This window comes from Porites lutea, chromosome 1 (genome assembly GCF_958299795.1).
Source record: "Porites lutea chromosome 1, jaPorLute2.1, whole genome shotgun sequence".
In the NCBI taxonomy this organism is placed as follows: domain Eukaryota; kingdom Metazoa; phylum Cnidaria; class Anthozoa; order Scleractinia; family Poritidae; genus Porites; species Porites lutea.
In genome coordinates, this window is record NC_133201.1 from 41,937,891 (window position 1) to 41,954,975 (window position 17,085).

General features: G+C 38.2%; 1 protein-coding gene across 1 annotated transcript; it reads right to left on the reverse strand.

The window, feature by feature from the left end:
* Positions 1–335: 335 nt before the first annotated feature.
* On the reverse strand, positions 336–16,207 carry LOC140951371 (centrosomal protein of 85 kDa-like). Its single transcript, XM_073400624.1, has 17 exons — positions 16,099–16,207; positions 12,397–12,582; positions 11,575–11,937; positions 10,046–10,289; positions 8,765–8,992; positions 7,782–7,872; positions 7,335–7,411; positions 6,188–6,263; positions 5,363–5,458; positions 5,124–5,182; positions 4,487–4,601; positions 3,970–4,062; positions 2,933–3,010; positions 2,715–2,777; positions 2,480–2,536; positions 1,725–1,824; positions 336–1,292 (listed from the first exon to the last, which is right to left on the reverse strand). Exons 2-17 carry the CDS (start codon positions 12,575–12,577, stop codon positions 1,123–1,125), a joined length of 2,091 nt encoding a protein of 696 aa, XP_073256725.1. The 5' UTR covers positions 12,578–12,582; positions 16,099–16,207; the 3' UTR covers positions 336–1,122.
* Between the last annotated feature and the right edge of the window lie 878 nt (positions 16,208–17,085).

Sequence of the window (17,085 nt, forward strand, 5' to 3'; positions counted from 1 at the left end):
TCTGAGAGCCTGGAACAGGCTAAGACACATCAGGTGCAAAGACGGACCCATCCCGGGTAAAATAGAGCCTCTTCTCTCTCAAGGGGGAGGTGTTCTGCTTTGCACAAGGTAGGGCAAACAAGAAATCGTATAGTTAAAGTCGTTCGTGACTAGCATCAATGTGCCACACCTTTATGGGCTATATATTTCCTATGGCCTGCGTTCAGATGTCTTTTATATCCCTTGTTGTAGATTTTTTTACCATTTTCTTCCCATTTTAAGGTATCAGGAACTATTTTTTCAAATTCTCCCTCCCGTTTTTTTATCACCCTGTTATCACCAAAAGCAAATTGGAATCCCGCAACAAAACAAGCTTTATTTACTTCACTTTAGCCTCTTTCCGAGAGATACAATATACAATAACGAGGAAATGCAATTATGACAAAATAATTCACGCGCCCTGGCTACGCTTTTTGGTCATAATGGCGCTGAATACAAAAAATTCAATAAATTATTTATTCGGTAAACATTCTCTATTGCACACATTATTGTATTGTCATTTATAACCTTCCTAGTTATAATTCATATTTACAATTTGTTGCTAACGGTAATTATAGAACGAAAACACGAAATAGCACCTCATATCTTGAAGTACTCGCTTGTTTGTACTTGCTGCACGTAACTTAAACCTCCATTTACGCAGATGCGACAATTCATATGTTAAAGCTCGATATTCGTGTACTGGTAGACTGTTCACAGTCCCCTATTTTTCGTAAAGATCGTCGAGATCAAGCGCTTTCCGTTACAGCGGCCATCCTGGTTTCAAAAGTACCTGGGGGACGGGCGCCGGGGGTTTATAGCGGTGGGGAGATGGAGGAGAGAAAATACCCTCCCAAACCGTCCCCCGTCTCCTAAGTAGATGCGACACTCATCTCTACGATAGCCTAGGACATTTCAAACCAAGACGGCCGTCCGGAACGCAACGCGCTCGTCCTCGATGATCTTACGGAAAAATAGGAAGTGTGAATACAACAAAAGTGAAACAAAAAAACCGATGATAAAGAATTTCAAACAATCAAAGAATAGATAGCTTGGGGCATGCGTCTGTTTCGTAGGTAAAGCTAAATTCACTGGTTCAGTCACTCACTGCATCCTGCAGTTATTTCCAATATCTTCGGCATACTGGTCAGAGATGAACTTTCTTAGATTTTCCACGTCTAACCGAAGCTGTTTTACTTTATTTGTCTTGGATTTTATGGCATCAACATCATCGGAAGAGTCGTTAGTTTCATTTTCCCCTTCGTCGATCGTAGCTGAAAAAAGGAAATAAGAAAGTAAAGAAAAATCAAACCAAACGAAAAAACACTACACCAAAAAGCATTAGCTAGACAGACAGGTCAAAGAAACGAACTCGTACATGAGAAAGAAGGCCCACCCCAGCTGTGGAAGAGGTTGGTCAAAAACTTGCTCGTAAATTACAAAAGAAACCCGTAACAACTGTGGAAGAGGTTGGTCAGACAATTGAAATGGGTTTTTGTCCAATATTCACTCAGATATGTTGGTTGCGCTTCATTTCTTCATGTCGGTGTTTTAACATTAAATGAAACACTCCTTCGTATATTTAAGAGACATGATTACTTCAAGGTGTTCCGTAAAGTTAAGTAGTCTCTAAGGGCGTCAGACCTTTCTAGATCAAACTGTATCCGTTTTGTTGAGTGACAAATCTGACGAGGGATTAAACTTACTTCTTAGGCCAAGAAGAACAGACATGTCCGGATCTTTGCCTTCCTTTCTTTCTCGACAAACTTGAACCACTGCTTTGAGCTCCGAGGTACAGTCGGACAGCTAGGGTTTTAACAACAAAAAACTCTTCACTTGACTAACAAACAATCCATTAACATACAAATAATGAGTGTCACCAAATCTACAACGGGGCCGAATAGTACTGAGCACTTCAGAAAAAATTTCCGCAGCGAGAACTTGATAGAGTTCAATATCTTTGCTATCACCAGTATAACAATCAAGAAATAGTGTACAATTTCACTATACCCCCATCGTATTATATTTATTTCTATTTCCTTTTGAAAAAACAATGCAACGCAATACAGTAAACAGGCACACTGAAGAACCTAGTGAATTTATAGGAACCTACAGGCTGCAATTTAGAACTGATTAGACCACAGTACAAATGAACTCATTCAACCTGAGACTTGAAATGTTATCAATTCTCGGAGCCTTTTTCCTTTCTTATGTTTTGATGAAGTTATAAGAGAAAATTCATGTCCGTCACTTTTGGAACATAAGCGATCGCTTCTGGGAAGTATCCGCCTACAATCCCGGTCATAATTGTTGAAACGCAACCAACATTGAGGGAAGAGGAGGGAAGCAATACTTGCGTTCATGAAACGAACAAGTTTATGTCGTGTTTTCCGGAAGTGTTTCAACAAATTTTGACCGGCATTATAGCTTAGGTTCGACTGCCTTAAATAATAAGTGATACCTCTTTCCAAAGAAGTCTTTGATTTTCCAACTTCTCCTTCGAACTTAGTTTTTTCAACTGTAAAAAGGAAACATATATGTAAACTTTTACACTTAAATCGTCTACAAAAACGAGTTACAGTAGACACGATAAGGCTATTAATGGATTTATAGCGGCACAATGGACCAAAATCTAATATGAGATACTAAATCACGGGTTAAAAAACCAGCCAGATTTCATAAAACTTAATAAATACCTGCTCACAACGGCATTGAAGATTTAAGTTCTCTTCTAGTAAATCCTGGTTGTGCAAAGCAATCTAAAAATATTCAAAATTAGGAAACGTGAGTTTAGGATGAATATTGTTATGCCATTTTAAGGGGGGGCGAGGGGAGGCAAAGAAGGTGCATTATAGGCAACTGGAAAGTAGAGAATGACGTTTCGAAGATGTCTTCGGCTTCATAAATGACTTACTTCCTTAACAGCTTTCTTCATTTCCTCCAATGCGTTTTCTTTCAACGTAAGCTCCTCCCGTAAAGCATGTACCATTTCCTGCCAACACATAGCAAACATATATATATAAAACTGACCAAATTACACGAGTATGGAAAAGAAGGCACCGTTTTAGGATTGTACACAAGTCACCATTTGTTCAACATTTGTATGTTACCACAGTGAATGTTTAGCCAGATCATTTAAGAGTTCAAACGTTATTTAAGAGACACTGGAAGGCAACAGTCACCTTTCGTTGAATTTTTCCTTTCTTACTTATTCCTACGATTTCCACACATGAAAACTGCTGTGTCGTTCGCTTAAGTTAGTATCAGTAAAGGAGATGCTACTCTGGATACCAGAGGGATGCTTCGGAGTCGGCACCGCGTCGGCCGAATGGTCATGAGACTTGATCGAAACCGGAAACGCCGTATAATAAGTCTCTGGTAACCTGGGCCGAGTTGCTCAAAGCTAGGTTATCTTAAACCAGGGTTAGTAAGAGATTTGAATTCAGTTTTGAAAGTTTAAAAAGTATTTCAGTTTTAATTCTTTTTGTCTACAAGTTGATGATTGGAAGCTCTAAAAATAACAGACAGAATTATCCCAGAAAATGCTATTGAACACAAGAAAAAGAAACCCGGGTTAAATTTAACCCCGGGTTAAGCGGTAATCGGCCTTCGAACAACTCGGCCCAGGATAATGACATGCCCAATCCTGATACTGAGACAGAGTAGTGTGAGATTACTTACAATGCAGTTAGTAATAGTTTCAGTGTAATTAGACTGTAACGGGGAAAGGTTTTAGCTGTGAGTTCATACGATACTGCACGACGATCAAAATCTGTAACAGTGAAGTACGAGCAGGTTTACTTGTGCGAGTTCGGGGAAAATCTTTGGCGGCTCCCAATGGGCCGAGGAAAAGTGAGTTTTCCTCGCTGGATGGCGGCTCTGCCGCCAAAATAATTTTCCCCGAATTTGCACACGTGAGGCTGCTTGCAGGTTAGTGAAGTACTGGCACACCTCTTCTTGTGTGAGTCGTTCCTCAAGGTTGTTCTGTTCTTTCTGGGTTTGATAATGAAGAGCTTTCATCTTCTTGTGCTTATTCTCTAAAATCTATAGGGCGAAATAAGTCAGACTGCTTTCAGTAACAGATTTTTACAGTAAACTGGGCCTCAATCTTATGCCACTGCAAGACTACTCGTAACTATTTTTGAGTTTGTTAGCCTGTGGAGCCGTGGTTCCCTTTCCAAAGCGCGGAAAGCACGACAAGAACTTAAAAGGGTCGCTTAGTAACACCGAGTTTAGCCGACGTTAAACAAAACCAAGTTCTATTCCACCAACCCCTGTACATATCGATTCTATAATCACCCTTTAGTTTACTGTGTCAAGCACAAATCAACCCTCACTAGTATGGAACAAATAGCGTAGACTAAAAAAGCCCTTAATCATTTAAAATAACCCACTTATTACCAATTCTGATACCTATGGATTGTCTGAAACCGTGATTTAATCGCTGAAATAGAATCTCATCGTATACCTTCTTCGTTCGGTCAAGCTCTCCCTGAAGTCTCTCATTTTCCATTTTTAAGTCTTCATAGTTTATAAGTGACACTGGACCGTCATTGCTGATTTTATCGAGAGAAACCTGAAGTCTACGAGAAGAAAAAATAAAATAATATCAGCAATGGATATACAGTGTAACTTATCACTAGCGAATGATCTGCAATGCCGACAACACACAGTCAGAAATAAGATTAAAATACGCGAACGTCTTGATCAATCTCTTCTACCGTGATCTAGCTACATTGAGTCATCGGAATATTCTATTTCAAGCAGATTTCTAGACATTTAATGAAAGTCAAAAAAAGTGATTTCTAAAGTTTATTCTCTTATTCCGCTCTTAGGGAGGACAGGACGTTGAAAGCCAAGGATGTGTACAGATCCACACAAAGTTTAGGTTGTGTATTGAAGTTACCGTTCTTGTTGATCCCAACAAAAGGCAAACAGCATACGTACTGGACAAGGAACAAAGCCCCCCCCCCCTCCCTCCCCCTCAAACACACACACAAACACCCTTCGCATAAATGCCCTCCCTTCGACTCAGATAATTGAATAAGCATCCCGGGCGCTAATTGCAGAATTAAAAGCAAGTATGTGCTGAATGTGTTACCTACTTTTGCACGTTTTCCTTCAGTGCTGTGTTTTCTGCTGTTAACTTCTTTGCCTCGTCATCCTGTCAAATTGAAAATTGTCGAGAAACGTATTACAGAGAGAGAAATCAAAGGAAAATCAAACAAACAAGTCATAAACCTTTTTCGTGTCCCAGTTACTCAAAAACTGGATAGCGCCATGCACAGCGTAAATCTCTATTCAATAGATAAGTATTAGGAAAGCCAATTACGTTATTATTTACTTTGTTTCCAAAAGCCTTGTTCATGCGAGCCAATTTCTTGTCCTTTGAGGAAACAGTTTCTTTCAGTTTATCACACTGCTCACGAACATCCTTGAGGTAGAAAATGTTAAGGTGAACAAACATGTGCCAATTAAAAGAGGACAGTATTACCATCTACAGACTCAAGGCAATACCGTTTGCTAAATATTATATAAAATACTAAGGACATACAGTCAAACCCGGCCTTACGACCATTTCATTTATATAAATATCTAGTTTTTCATTACCCCACGAGGTCGCATTAACAGGGTTTCACAGCAATAGAGAGATTAAGAGTCACGTTTCGTACGGCAAACGTCAAACGTCTGATTCAAGATGAGAGTTTCTCAGAATAGAAAATAAGCTGATAGAAAACTGTCCAGAACAATTCTTTTGGATGAAACTGGCGTGAAACTACTTATTTTTGCGTAGAAGTAATAAACAATAAACGAAAATTAAGGGGAAAACATGGTCACGTGGTACAAATTCACGTTTGCCGTTTGGCGTAAACGTGATTCACTTAATCTCCCTAATATCTTCCTTTTATTTTTGAGTGAATGGACGATGCCTTAAAATGATGCTAAAAATAACTTGATCTGTGAAAACGCCGTTGCATAGGCTAAGTACGGGAGTTGAACGCTCCGGATCATGTGCTCTTGTGAGTATTCAGTACCTAGTATCGAAAAATTGTAAATTAAATACACCTGTCTTAATTTAAATTTTGGGTATCCCCTGGCAAGTGTCTAAAATAACAAGTACAAGTAAGTATGTAAGAACATCTGTATTGTTGCATTGATCAAAGGATATAGTTTTGTTCAACTTCTGATGTTCTTCAACAGTCGGTACATCCTTCAGATACCGTTCTAAGCTCTGCTTTTCACGCCTAGATTATAAAACAAAAGTCCTTCCATTAGACATTTCCAGCTTCAGATGCTAATACAATTTAAGGGTAAGATTTTTTCATATCAGCTCTTTCTTGCGATCAAATCTTGAGTTCCCGTTTTTAATGTTGTTGTTGTGTTTTTTTGTTCGTTTGTTTGTTTGTTTGTTTTTCAGGGAGTCTAAGGGAGAAACAGAGTGCGACTTTTCAAATAAAATTATAGACCCGGAGAAAAACTCTCTGTCGAAAAATCGGGAGAGTAGAATGTCACGAGCTAGTGAGCCGCAAAGAGACGGGGACTAAAACTTTGATAAGTGACAATAAAAAAACTACAAGATAGCCTGCGAAGGTGTGGGAATTGTTTTTGCGCGTGTAAGATATTTGTCGGCGTAGCCGCCATTCTCATAGCCTGCTAGGCAGGCACTTGGAAGTATTTGGACCTAGGCTACCATTCTCACGGCTTTGCCGCGAGAAGCGAGCGCTGAAGGCGCGACAAACTTCCAAAGCGTCGCCTCCCCATTCTCCTCACGGCTTCGCCAAAACTCGTCTGCCGAAACTTTCCTCGCGCGAAAGATCCTGCCGGCTACGTAGGCTAACTAAAAGGTTTCCCCAAAACAAGTTGCACCTTAATGTGGACTTAAAATTGGTAAAATAGAATGTAGAGCTAGGTTGAAGAACGATACTAGTTGCATAATGTACGATTTTTTTACTCTATGAAACTAAGATACTGATAAGACACCATACAAAAGTAGTCTGAAATCAGACTTCTTATAAAAGATGAATAAGGCATCTTTTACTCGAACCTAGGCTCCCGCGAACCCCTTGTAACGAACATGGGAGAACAGGCACAATATTTGGCGCCATGAACGATACAAAGATTTCTATTTGAAGTCTTAACTTCTCACTTTTGCATAGTACTTGTATACATGTATACTGTAAGTCGGTAACAAAGCGATAGTGTACGAAATGTATCCAGCATTTACCACGACGATCGAAATACAACGTGCGATCTTGTTGAAGCCAGTGTAGTGTTAATAGCCTACAATGTTTGATCAAAGTGAAGTCATCTCTTACTTGAGCTTTAGCTTATCCTCTTCTAGTTGCTTTAGTTTACTGCTCAGCTCTGCTTGCGATTTCTCTTGTTCTACAAACTTGAACCAGAAGTAAAAATCGAGTTATAACATTCAATATTGAGTCGCTTCACTACAAGTTTTATAACAAGGCTGTTGTGATACATGTACAAAATTGTAAAATTCAATTCAACTACAGCGCTGTAAACGAGCGAAACCCTTTCGAGGCCTTCGATTCAAATAAAAACAACTTTCATGTTGTACAGTATTTGCTACAAGAGCATAAATAAAGTGAAATTTTATAATGTAATTTACGCCGCGCAATTATTTAAATTTGGCGCCCAAAACGCAATCTCGTACACTGTAAATCAACAAAAGGTATTCAAAGTCTTAACTACGCATACATACATGTACACACATCCTTCATTAAACATACACAGTACTATCTCACCTTTTTTTGCATTTGTTCCAGTTCCTGTCGACTGGAGACTGCAGAATCTTTGACACTGGCTTGCATATTCTCTAAGAGATACTCCGTCTCCCTGGAAAGAGTCAGTAAATTTACATTCCGTGGTCAGCAGTCACGCAAGAGATCAGTACGGTCAGTCATATCGGCCTACGTATTTACAGGTCTTTACGGCGAAACAATCTTCTACGAACCTGTTTACCAGTGGAACTACCGGTCTACAAAAGCCGGACGAGGAACGTCAAAACTGAGAGCGAAGCACGGGAATTTCTTTAAACCGTGAGGGACTTTGAGAAAGTCTACAAACTTATTTCTATTGCTTTATCTCTAAAGGTATAACACACAGTCACTGACGTAACAATAACCGAAATAAAAAATGGTAAGTGCACATCCGTTGTTTACTACTACTAGAAGACAGAAGAACCTCCAACTCCGATCCAAGTACAGAGGTAAGAATTGTATAAAGTCTGTTCAGTTATGGAACAAAAGAATTGTTCATGATAGTGAAGTATCCGTTTTAAGAAATTGCAGTACACGTATAATAAAAGTCAACACATATACATAAAATTGAGTGTAAAAAATGGTGAAATAATTTGATGGGTGACTTGGATGATGGTTTTTGCGACCAAGAGTAATGACCTGAACGCGGGAGAGGTGTGTGTAAGAACAGGATATACTGAAAAAAAAAACATTTGAATTAATTTTGTTGAGTGTTAAGTCTTATTCACCAACGAAAAAATGTCTAACAAAAACAGGTGAAATAAATAAAAATCTCGGACATAAAAGAGAAAGATTTTTGCATAGGGTTCAAGTGTAAAGACTTGGTGGTGATTTCAATAAAATTAGCTCAAGTAATAGTTTACCAAATAGAAAATCAGTAGGCAGGTTTTATTTTGAACTGAGTCTAATTACATGTAGACAGATTGCTTTCTTGACTTTCTTCCATGTATCATTATTTATGCTCTTACCCAAGTTTCTTCTTAAGTTTATCAATGGATGAGTCCTTTTCCGCAATGTGTGCTCTTAGCTGTGCATTCTCATACTGGCATTCCTGTAGTTTCAATGACAGTGATGTGTTATCTGGCACACTCTGTGTTCGGCTGACATGCATGTGTGTGGGCTGTATCGACTGTTGCAGTGCTGGGTTTGTCTGATGAAGTAGCTGCTGCTGAAGTTGAAATATGCTTTGTTTCTGTCTGAAGAAAGGACAATTTCAACAATTTCAGCATACAGATTCTTTAATTATCAATATCAACTATATGACACATGGCTCGAAGAAAACGTGACCTCTGATTGTCCTTTTGGACAAAATTTGCTTGCTCAGGGACATTTTCTTAGTTAATGGTTTAAAGGTACAAGATTGCCTAGACCCTTTCCCATTAGGTAAGTGAGCTATAAAAATTTTGGCATCAAGGCTGTGCTTTATCAGCACCCAGTGGCCCCTGGCCTCGGTCCTTGAGTGACTAGAAATTCGTTATTTTGTCATAGAAACAGGGTGCAAAGAAAGTCATTTTTACAGCTTGTCATTCAGGCAAGCTGAAGCTAGCATTTACTAGCCCAAACGTCATTTCAACTAGCCCCAAAATTTTTTTGATGAGCAGAATTGATTTCACAGTTCTTCTGTAAGACGAATTCCTCAAAATACTTTGTTTGCCCGTTGGGCAAGTTAAGAACAGAATTAACTAGCCCGATAGCAAAATCCACTAGCCCCGAGCTATCAGACATGACTTTCTTTGCACGCTGCATAGAAATCATGCTGGGCACCCTGGATTTCATAAGTTCAGAGCACTGGGCTCCTGCCAGTTTTTCTTAGGGTGCTTTCTATTTGTCAGAACTGACCAGCCAGACCAATCCTGTCGCAAGGATAACTTTCCTTTTAATCAAAACTATCCAGTTAGATCAGTCAAATCCTAAAATAGTATGCACAAAGGAGATGGTGTTTTAGCAAAAACTCTTAGAAAAAGGCGATTTCATAATTCAAACTGACTGATCCGGCCATGGTCCAGCCGGCCAGTTCTGACAAACGGAAAGCACCCTTCAGAGTACAATGTTGTGCATGCCCAGCAAGAAAATCTACTTGTCTTAGCTCAGACTACCAGAAAGGACTCTATCTGAAATCAGATCACATAAAAAAACCTTTAATAATAAATGCTTGAATAACTTTGAAGGTCTGAAATTCACAGAGTTAGTTCCTTAGCTATCATGTCCCCAGTAAACATATACACTGTAGCTTAATGCACGGTTCTTACCTGTCAATAATCTGATCTTTCTGGCCAATAAGCTCATCTTTTGCTCTCAAATATGAATTCCATTTATCACTGTCATCACTTGAAGGACTTATTGATCTTGAAGCTTGGCCAGATGAGTTTGAGTATGCGTCCCCTGAAATGCTAAGTGGGCTGTTACGAAGAACACTTGTACCCTCTTTGACATGTCCAAGGGGTGCAGGATATCCCACTGAAGTAGTTGCCATTGTAGAGGAGGCTGAGATCCCTGAAACATTATTGTATACAAGTTACAGAATGTTTCAGTATTGAATACAAAATCTGGCTGAGCAAACATATACCACACATGTACTCCCAGCTTTTTGTTTTATCATGCAATTTCCTCTTTTTATCTGGCTGTTTTTATTGAAAAATTTAAGGGTCCTGTAGGTTTCCCTATAATACACAAGGCTGTGCTCCAAGGAAAATTGAAGGGAGCCCAGTGCTCTGAACCTGTAAAATCTAGTGGCTGGAGGGAAAATGTTGGGCGGCAGGTGCCACCGAGCTCTGGTAGGAAACAGCGCTGATACTGATTTTACTGTATGCACTATGTATGCATTCCTCTAGATGCTTCCAATGACCCCTGGCAACTTACTCTAGACTTGCCTTCCGGCAGCAAGAATTAGATGCACAGGCTTGGTGCATTTTAATAAAATATGTACAGTCATGAATATTGTAATGGGCAATTCCAGGAAATATCCATACCATACCATGGACGGCTTCCATATTTTATCCCCTCCCCTGGTCTTCGGACTTTCCAAAATGCGTTATCTCCCGTTGCAGAGCTTCAACGGTTTTCTTCTACGAATAAACACAAAAACATGGATTGCCTGATCCATTGATGCTTGTATTGTACCCTGTGTTGCCAGTGTTGCCAATTCATTTGCAACTGAATCAGTCAATGAAATAAGCATTTTTGAGGAATAAACACTTGTCTGTCTCTGAACGACCTCTTGCCTTTGGAATTCCAATCATAAGTATCCCCCACACCTTTAGATTTCCAGTTCAAAGAACCCCCCTTGCCCTTGGAATTACGAAAAGCCATCCTTGGAATGATATGGATATTTTCTGGAATTGCCCAACGGATACACACATACAGTGTACAGAGACTTCTATTTTTAATAGCAGGCTGAACAGTATGTGTTTGGAGAAAGAGCTGATTTTAAAGTACTTTCCTAGCAGATCAGTCCCCTTCGATCTTCCTAGAAAGTGCCAATTTATTTTTCGAGGAAGGTTTCGGTTTTTTGAGGAGACTCTGCTCTCACTGGGTAGTTTAAAAGATAACTTCAATTGGTCTAGATAGCAGCAACAATATAGATAGTCGTATAAACATAACAACTTTCTTTAATTTTCCAGACATGTTTCGACGGTACACTGAAGATGACGGAGGTACCGTCGAAACATGTCTGGAAAATTAAAGAAAGTTGTTATGTTTATACGACTATAACTTCAATTCATACAAACCTCCTCTTCCCAGGAGGTTTAGAAAGTCAAGATTCTGCAGTATTTCTTACCAGTATGCATCACTTGTTGACTGTTTTGGCTAGACATTCCAACTCCATGGCTGCCAGAAGTTAATGTGGCTGCATTATTTAATGGCATTTGCTCCAAATGTCTTAGTCCAATGGCATTCAAACAAGGATGAGATGTATTTGTTTGAACATGAAGTTCATTTATTCTTGAGCTAGATCCCCACTTTCCATGTAACCCAACATTCAGTCCCTGCATGCTCCGTATCTGACGTTCTTGATGTTCCGCAAGAAGTTCAGCTAATTCAGTTCCTTCACTTTGTTGTCTTGTGAGTACATAGCGCTTGTGTCTGCTGTTCTGTGATGCGAGATTTTTTTCCACATGGCTTTGAGTTTCAGCATTTGATACTTGTATAAGAAGTTACACAAAACAGTTTGTTGAAAAGTTAAACACAAAGAACAATAATTTAATAGTACTGCCATAAGTACTGTCAGGGCTGTCACTAGTTTTTGAAGTAGGTTGGGAAATAAATAGAGATAACTGGGTATTTGTCTAGTGTCATGAAAGGAAAAATCCACAGCCCCAAGCCCTTATAAATGACTGCCTTAAAAACTACTTCGTAATTTACAGATGCCCTAGTATAGAACTTCTGTAATAAAAGACAAACGTAAAATGTAACAGGCAATGCATTCAATAACACAATATGTTACCAGCAATTTACATGTAAGTAGTCAGCTGTACCAAAACATTTGTGATTGATTTTTTACTATTCCTGAATCAGCATTTGACTTTTTTTCACGTGAAATTTATATCGTTTTTAAGACTTAGATCATGACTATTATTTCTGATCTTTTCATCATTATTACCTTTGTGCCAGAATTGTGGAGAAGATGGTTCACTCAGTGACTTGATGCCATGCACAGATTGCAGTGTATCCCTAACATTTTGATTATGGTCAAGATTCACAGCATTGAGATTAGTTGGCTTTTTCAGTCGGGGTGAAGACCAGTAGCCACTATCTGTAGGACTGTACCGTGAAGCAGACATCAGCTCTATTAACAGAAAAACGCAATTAAATTACAGTGTATTTATGAGTTTCTTATTAAAGGATTTATAACTTCCATTAATTTTTTTATTATTATTATTCATTCAAAATATTCCTCAATCGCTGCTTCTGATTGGCTCAAATCTCCTAAATAAATCTTCATAACAAGCTACCATTGACCACATGTGGAATATGTTTGCTGATATTCTTACAGATGATCAAGTGAGTCACTTTTACAATTAAGAAGCAGCTCAGCTGTTTAGGTAGAGCTGGAGAAAATGGCAGAAAATTTACCATATTTTGCAAAGAAGAAACAGTCAAACTGCTACCTTGAATATAGCATGAACACTCAGCAACAAATAATATTACTTCCATGGATGACAACTGCTATTCGCAGTACATCTGCTAGACTGAACATCCTTTTATATACCAAATTTACTGACTTATGAAGACATGAACCGTATACATCTATTGAGCTAAGCAGTTTTGAAGTACAAAATATTTTCAATGAATAATAAAACAAATGTTGAATTTGGTTTTCCTATATTATGATGGTTCCTCAAACATTAAGTTCACTGATTAAATTAATTAAAGTAATAATAATTATAAACTGATTGGCTAACTCCTTGACTGATATAAACGCTGAATTGCTTGATGACTACGGGCCTGTTAAAAAAAATTACGAGTGGCATGGGCACGTAGGGACTAGTACCCCTGCATGTAGACACTAGTCCCTACGTGCCCATACCACTTGTAATTTACTTTATTTTTTGTACGAATGTTTGAGTATTCATTTTATTTTATTTTAACCTAGGTCCTAATCTAGGGGCGGTGCCTCGTATGGGACGTTAGTCCCATTGCACCTACCCCTTTTGGGTTTTTCCTTCTTTTTTCTTTTCTTTTTTTTGTGTTGTATTATAAATTTATATTGTATATTACAAGAGGAATACCCAATAAAGCTGTGGAAAAAAACAAAACAAAACAAAACAAGGTGATCATGAGTCCAGCTCGGCGGGCTGGCTCACGCCTTGTTTCCTCCTAAGATTTTTGTTATCTTTATATGAAAAGGCAGCCTGGCTTTGAACTACACAAACAAGGCATGAGCCAAACACGCTCACCTCATATTTAAAGGTCCTAAGTGACTCACTCTTTGACTTGCTTACAGGAATAATGACTCACTGATTGATGAACAGCATTGACAGGTAATTTGACTAATAGAATAGTTGATCCAACAAAACAACCATTGAAAAGTTTATAAGATATATGTTGTAGTTAAGTTTTTATCTCAGGTTATTTTTATTTTTCCTTTGTTTCAACTTCATTAGCATAGATTACCATATCCAAAAACAAAAGAATTAAAACAAAAACCACCTGAGATAAAAAATTAACTACAACATATACAAAGATTAACGAAAGACAGGAAAAGAGGTTGACTGCCTCGTTGAAAAATTAAGGAACTGACTTCTCCTGACTCACGGGTTTTCAATGCACGTTACCAAGATTATTTACAATTAAATTAATATGGGACACAGCATGATACTTTTCTTTGTGACATCAGCAGTGCAGAAGGATGAACACAGCTTGAAAGTCATGCATCCAGCTAGATCCATGCACACTAGAATAATAATGTTCTACAGACTATGGTTGGGTTTAGAGTTCAAATCAAATGGGCAGCTGTACAGAAAACTATTTTCAGAAATGATATCTCTAGCAGAACTTTCAAACAAGAAAGCAGACAACACTACATTGGCTTACAAAGTTAATGATATTCTAAGCACTTTTTTATCATGCTGAGGACCCTCCAGTCACATGAAGTCCGTTTAGCAATTTGTGTCTTATCGCATAACTGGCAAAAAAAATTCCTCTTATTTTGAACAGACCTTTTATAATTTAAGAAAACTGACACTTTCTAGCAAATTTCCAAGTAAATTTAAGCAGAAGTAGATTACAAAAATAGCCTGGTGTATCAAAATTACGGGTATGCATATAATTTGACTTTATTTGGTTATTTTTTGTTTGTTGTTTACTTATTCCTTTTAATTTTTCAATGATTTTGGTTTTGGACCCTTAGAATTTTTTTCTCAGATTCTCAAGTTTCCTCCATTGCTTTGATTTACTTCAACTGTTTGTCTTAAAGCATGTGCGGCAACTTGATTTCTGTCCCTGAGACGCCCAAGAAAGCCATAATATCGGTATTCAAGAACTATTTGGTCCATTTGCGAAGTTTTAAACGCCATATTTTGTATTTTTGTGCAAGTATTGTCGAGAAAATTCGAAGTCATTGAGGAGAACCATGCGAAGACAAGTTTTTTGTTGTCAGTGTTCCTACAAACGCATCAAATGTGGCCTTAAATGTGGTCATCTGGCTTTCATTTCTGTCTATAAAGGTTCTCCAGTCAATGATCTACCTTTGACAGATATTTTTTAAACTATAAATATGTCAATAAAATAAAATAATAAAATAAATGCCTAAAATAAAGTCAAATGTCTTGTGATCTTTTCGCTGCCATAAGAAGCAAGCACAATAAATGACAATTTGAAAAACTTTTAATTTAAAATAATACTTTTGATTCGAGAAAAAAATCCCAAATTTCTTTCCCTTTGAAAAAGAAAAATTTAAAATTGCGGCTGAATGCAACTGAACTTGCCTTTATCTGCTTTAACATACAGGTGAAGACCGCTGTCTTGAAAAAATACATCTTAAATTGCCTTGGCTTACTTAATTTTAAAAAGCTTTATTACGACTTCGCAGATGATTTCACCCTGTTAGTCAACAAAGGAAAAACCACAGGAAATTACTGACAGCAACACAGCGTTCAAAAATTACTCCTTGCGTACGTTTAAAAGGCTGATTTCACTCTCGTAGGGATGAAAAAACAGACGAGTAAAGAAACATTTTTATTATCATCGAGGGGAAATAATTAACAATTAAGGAAGCTCCTCACATCATTGAATATTTTAGCTAGGATTAACCTCTGATGGGGCCTTCGGCATGGTAACCCATAAACACAACAACGTCGGCAACGGATATTTCCTTCTGTATATGAGCTCTTCTAAGACGATGAAATAAAGTCGTCTCATCCTTAAACTTAAACATGTCATTACTATCTACTTATTCTGTAGGCTAGTATTTTTCAGACGCGTACCATATTTCTACTAAACAAGAAAATACAAGCTCTTTTCGCCGATATTACACGAGGAAACTCGATATTATCGCGCCATTTATACCACTTGCCTACATTTAAAAAGCCAAGATTGGCTTCCCTCTTCGGTTTGAAACAGTTAAAAACGAAAGAATGAATTAAGCCCCAGAGAGGACAAATCAATAGCGTATGACTTTCAAATAATACCGCGGAAAACAAAGCAACAAAATAAAACTGGTTATTGACGCCTTCATAACGAAAAGTAGTAACAGAAGCTAGAAATCTCGTAAGACCACTTAAATAACGGTAAACAAACTTCTTGAGATCAATACGGCGAACAAACAGAAGAGACGATGCTAACAATCCATGAGCGCACTTACCGCTGTGGTGTCTTCAGCATGAAAGAAATGTTTCTTCCGTCTTTTTCATCATTAAAATTTATGTCTTTGAATTAGCGAAAGCCATTTTGACAGTTGTGCTTTGAACAGCGGTGCGTGACGTCACGCACGAATGGGATCCTGAACGATCCTGAACAGCAAGAAAGAGGGTCGGGAGGGTGCGGTACCCCCCCTTTTTTTTTTCTTTTTTAAGTTAAACAACCTATTACCCAGACTTCCTTTTTGTATTTTTGTATTTTTTTTAACCTTGTCAATGTTAAATTTCTTTCTGAGTGCTCAGCTTCACAGAAGCACGAAATGGGGCGTCTTTAGGGAATCCTAACCAAATATTTCAATTGTACTGAAAATCACTAGACCATTCGAATTTAATGACCCAAAACATCGTATTGTTTACAAAATTACTCAAAAATTTGCATTCCGAATAGTCTGAATATTTTTGACAGTTCCGTCTCCAGGTTAGAAAGACTGTTTTATAAGAGAGATGCTATTTCTGCATATGTGCCCACCTCGTAGTCGCGAATAGACAAAAACATGAAGAATTTTTTTCAAACCTACTTTTAGAATCTGTTTATCCCTAGTATAAGCCGGGGCGCGTATCTTTTTTAAGGTACTCATTTAAATGCCACGAGAGAATGTACAATCAATCTTGCGTGTTTCGAGTCCCCGCGATATAAGGAGAAACTTGACATAACCAGTAACCTGTTCCACGCGTTTAGATAGTAGGGAGCAAGTTAAATCGTACGCGGCGAGCGCAAAAAGAAACACGAGTGGAAAAAAAGAGGGGAGATTGGCGCGGGAGCGAGAAAACCTTTTCCCGCCCTATTTTTTCCCTCGTCAATTTTTGGCCCGAGGCCTAATTTTTCGCCCGCGTCCCCACCATCTGAACGCCTGAAACAGGCTAAGAAACTAGTAAATTAGAATCACGTTTAAGGGAAATGGCCAAACACGTGATTCAAGTTGACAAATTCT